At 48.3% G+C, this 5,000-nt stretch overlaps 1 protein-coding gene across 1 annotated transcript in view; it reads right to left on the bottom strand.

Annotated features, from left to right (window-relative positions):
- LOC118377898 (uncharacterized) overlaps window positions 1–5,000 on the bottom strand; it is a 27,226-nt gene that overhangs the window by 22,103 nt on the left and 123 nt on the right. The window contains exon 1 of the mRNA XM_052467038.1: window positions 4,911–5,000. This exon is cut by the window's right edge and continues 123 nt beyond it. Within this exon, the coding sequence (XP_052322998.1) occupies window positions 4,911–5,000 (90 nt within the window). The remainder of the gene's footprint in view (window positions 1–4,910) is intronic.

The raw sequence follows: 5,000 nt of genomic DNA, 5'->3' as shown, positions 1-5,000 counted from the left end.
TCATTCAGATATGATATCCTGTCTGGAGTTTAGGGAAGAGATCATTCCGATATGATATCATGTCTGGAGTTTAGGGAAGAGGTCAAGCAGGTCATTCAGATATGATATCCTGCCTGGAGTTTGGGGAATAGGTCATTCAGATATGATATCCTGCCTGGAGTTTGGGGAAGAGGTCATTCAGATATGATATCCTGTCTGGAGTTTAGGGAAGAGATCATTCCGATATGATATCCTGTCTGGAGTTCGGGGAAGAGGTCATTCAGATATGATATCCTGTCTGGAGTTTGGGGAAGAGGTCATTCAGATATGATATCCTGTTTGGAGTTTAGGGAAGAGGTCATTCAGATATGATATCCTGTCTGGAGTTTAGGGAAGAGGTCATTCAGATATGATATCCTGTCTGGAGTTTGGGGAAGAGGTAATTCAGATATGATATCCTGTCTGGAGTTTGGGGAAGAGGTCATTCAGATATGATATCCTGTCTGGAGTTTGGGGAAGAGGTCATTCAGATATGATATCCTGTCTGGAGTTTGGGGAAGAGGTCATTCAGATATGATATCCTGTCTGGAGTTTGGGTGGATTTACTAGGAATGAGGTCAATTCCATTTAAATTCAGATCTAAACTGAAATTCACATTCAAATTTTCCTAAACGTGCTTCTCAGTGAGAATTGGATTATCAGTTTACTTCCTGAAATGAAACTGACCCCAACCCTGATGAAATGGAACTGACCCCAACCATGATAAAATGGAACTGACCCCAACCCTGATGAAATGGAACTGACCCCAACCCTGATGAAATGGAACTGACCCCAACCCTACCCTGATGAAATGGAACTGACCCCAACCATGATGAAATGGAACTGACCCCAACCCCGATGAAATGGAACTGACCCCAACCCTGATGAAATGGAACTGACCCCAACCCTGATAAAATGGAACTGACCCCAACCGTGATGAAATGGAACTGACCCCAACCCTGATGAAATGGAACTGACCCCAACCCTGATGAAATGGAACTGACCCAAACCATGATGAAATGGAACTGACCCCAACCCCGATGAAATGGAACTGACCCCAACCCTGATGAAATGGAACTGACCCCAACCCTGATGAAATGGAACTGACCCCAACCCTGATGAAATGGAACTGACCCCAACCCTGATGAAATAGAACTGACCCCAACCCTGATGAAATGGAACTGACCCCAACCCTGATGAAATGGAACTGACCCCAACCCTGATGAAATGGAACTGACCCCAACCCTGATGAAATGGAACTGACCCCAACCCTGATGAAATGGAACTGACCCCAACCCTGATGAAATGGAACTGACCCCAACCCTGATTAAATAGAACTGACCCCAACCCTGATGAAATGGAACTGACCCCAACCCTGATGAAATGGAACTGACCCCAACCCTGATGAAATGGAACTGACCCCAACCCTGATGAAATGGAACTGACCCCAACCCTGATGAAATGGAACTGACCCCAACCCCGATTAAAGGGAACTGACCCCAACCATGATTAAAGGGAACTGACCCCAACTCTGATGAAATGGAACTGACCCCAACCATGATGAAATGGAACTGACCCCAATCATGATGAAATGGAACTGACCCCAACCATGATGAAATGGAACTGACCCCAACCCTGATGAAATGGAACTGACCCCAACCATGATGAAATGGAACTGACCCCAACCCTGATTAAATGGAACTGACCCCAACCATGATGAAATGGAACTGACCCCAACCCCGATGAAATGGAACTGACCCCAACCCCAATGAAATGGAACTGACCCCAACCCTGATGAAATGGAACTGACCCCAACCCCAATGAAATGGAACTGACCCCAACCCTGATGAAACGGAACTGACCCCAACCCTGATGAAATGGAACTGACCCCAACCCTGATGAAATGGAACTGACCCCAACCGTGATGAAATGGAACTGACCCCAACCGTGATGAAACGGAACTGACCCCAACCCTGATGAAATGGAACTGACCCCAACCCCGATGAAATGGAACTGACCCCAACCCTGATGAAATGGAACTGACCCCAACCCTGATGAAATGGAACTGACCCCAACCCCGATGAAATGGAACTGACCCCAACCCTGATGAAATGGAACTGACCCCAACCCTGATGAAATGGAACTGACCCCAACCCCGATGAAATGGAACTGACCCCAACCCTGATGAAATGGAACTGACCCCAACCCTGATGAAATGGAACTGACCCCAACCCTGATGAAATGGAACTGACCCCAACCCTGATGAAACGGAACTGACCCCAACCCTGATGAAATGGAACTGACCCCAACCCTGATGAAATGGAACTGACCCCAACCCCGATTAAAGGGAACTGACCCCAACCATGATTAAAGGGAACTGACCCCAACTCTGATGAAATGGAACTGACCCCAACCATGATGAAATGGAACTGACCCCAACCATGATGAAATGGAACTGACCCCAACCCTGATGAAATGGAACTGACCCCAACCCTGATGAAATGGAACTGACCCCAACCCTGATGAAATGGAACTGACCCCAACCATGATGAAATGGAACTGACCCCAACCCCGATGAAATGGAACTGACCCCAACCCTGATGAAATAGAACTGACCCCAACCCTGATGAAACGGAACTGACCCCAACCCTGATGAAATGGAACTGACCCCAACCATGATGAAATGGAACTGACCCCAACCCTACCCTGATGAAATGGAACTGACCCCAACCCTACCCTGATGAATTGGAACTGACCCCAACCATGATGAAATGGAACTGACCCCAACCCTGATGAAATGGAACTGACCCCAACCCTGATGAAATCCGACTGACCCCAACCATGATGAAATGGAACTGACCCCAACCATGATGAAATGGAACTGACCCCAACCCTGATGAAATGGAACTGACCCCAACCCCGATTAAAGGGAACTGACCCCAACTCTGATTAAATGGAACTGACCCCAACCATGATGAAATGGAACTGACCCCAACCCTGATGAAATGGAACTGACCCCAACCATGATGAAATGGAACTGACCCCAACCCTGATGAAATGGAACTGACCCCAACCATGATGAAATGGAACTGACCCCAACCCCGATTAAAGGGAACTGACCCCAACCCTGATGAAATGGAACTGACCCCAACCCTGATGAAATGGAACTGACCCCAACCCCGATGAAATGGAACTGACCCCAACCCTGATGAAATGGAACTGACCCCAACCCTGATGAAACGGAACTGACCCCAACCCTGATGAAATGGAACTGACCCCAACCCCGATGAAATGGAACTGACCCCAACCCTGATGAAATGGAACTGACCCCAACCCTGATGAAACGGAACTGACCCCAACTCTGATGAAATGGAACTGACCCCAACCCTGATGAAATGGAACTGACCCCAACCCTGATGAAATGGAACTGACCCCAACCCTGATGAAATGGAACTGACCCCAACCCTGATGAAATGGAACTGACCCCAACCCTGATGAAATGGAACTGACCCCAACCATGATGAAATGGAACTGACCCCAACCCCGATGAAATGGAACTGACCCCAACCCTGATGAAATAGAACTGACCCCAACCCTGATGAAACGGAACTGACCCCAACCCTGATGAAATGGAACTGACCCCAACCATGATGAAATGGAACTGACCCCAACCCTACCCTGATGAAATGGAACTGACCCCAACCCTACCCTGATGAATTGGAACTGACCCCAACCATGATGAAATGGAACTGACCCCAACCCTGATGAAATGGAACTGACCCCAACCCTGATGAAATGGAACTGACCCCAACCATGATGAAATGGAACTGACCCCAACCATGATGAAATGGAACTGACCCCAACCCTGATGAAATGGAACTGACCCCAACCCTGATGAAATGGAACTGACCCCAACCCCGATTAAAGGGAACTGACCCCAACCCTGATGAAATGGAACTGACCCCAACCCTGATGAAATGGAACTGACCCCAACCCCGATGAAATGGAACTGACCCCAACCCTGATGAAATGGAACTGACCCCAACCCCGATGAAATGGAACTGACCCCAACCCTGATGAAATGGAACTGACCCCAACCATGATGAAATGGAACTGACCCCAACCCTGATGAAATGGAACTGACCCCAACCATGATGAAATGGAACTGACCCCAACCCCGATTAAAGGGAACTGACCCCAACCCTGATGAAATGGAACTGACCCCAACCCTGATGAAATGGAACTGACCCCAACCCCGATGAAATGGAACTGACCCCAACCCTGATGAAATGTAACTGACCCCAACCCTGATGAAACGGAACTGACCCCAACCCTGATGAAATGGAACTGACCACAACCCCGATGAAATGGAACTGACCCCAACCCTGATGAAATGGAACTGACCCCAACCCTGATGAAACGGAACTGACCCCAACTCTGATGAAATGGAACTGACCCCAACCCTGATGAAATGGAACTGACCCCAACCCCGATGAAATGGAACTGACCCCAACCCTGATGAAACGGAACTGACCCCAACCCAGATGAAATGGAACTGACCCCAACCCCGATGAAACGGAACTGACCCCAACCCTGATGAAATGGAACTGACCCCAACCCTGATGAAACGGAACTGACCCCAACCCTGATGAAACGGAACTGACCCCAACCCCGATGAAATGGAACTGACCCCAACCCCAATGAAATGGAACTGACCCCAACCCTGATGAAACGGAACTGACCCCAACCCTGATGAAACGGAACTGACCCCAACCCTGATGAAACGGAACTGACCCCAACTCTGAAATCTACATGTACTTGTTCTGAAATGATTATGGTCACTTCCTGGCAAAAAAAAAACAAACAAAAAACAACCCATCATGTAAACTTACCCCGTCGCCTGATTTTTGTAAGTCCAGGTTGGGCAGAGAAGGCATGTGAACAAAAGCTTTCTTCCTCAGTCCACTATAACAGTACTTAGA

The sequence above is a fragment of the Oncorhynchus keta genome, chromosome 17, assembly GCF_023373465.1.
Source record: "Oncorhynchus keta strain PuntledgeMale-10-30-2019 chromosome 17, Oket_V2, whole genome shotgun sequence".
Classification (NCBI taxonomy): domain Eukaryota; kingdom Metazoa; phylum Chordata; class Actinopteri; order Salmoniformes; family Salmonidae; genus Oncorhynchus; species Oncorhynchus keta.
This window is presented reverse-complemented; position numbering and strand designations above follow the sequence as displayed.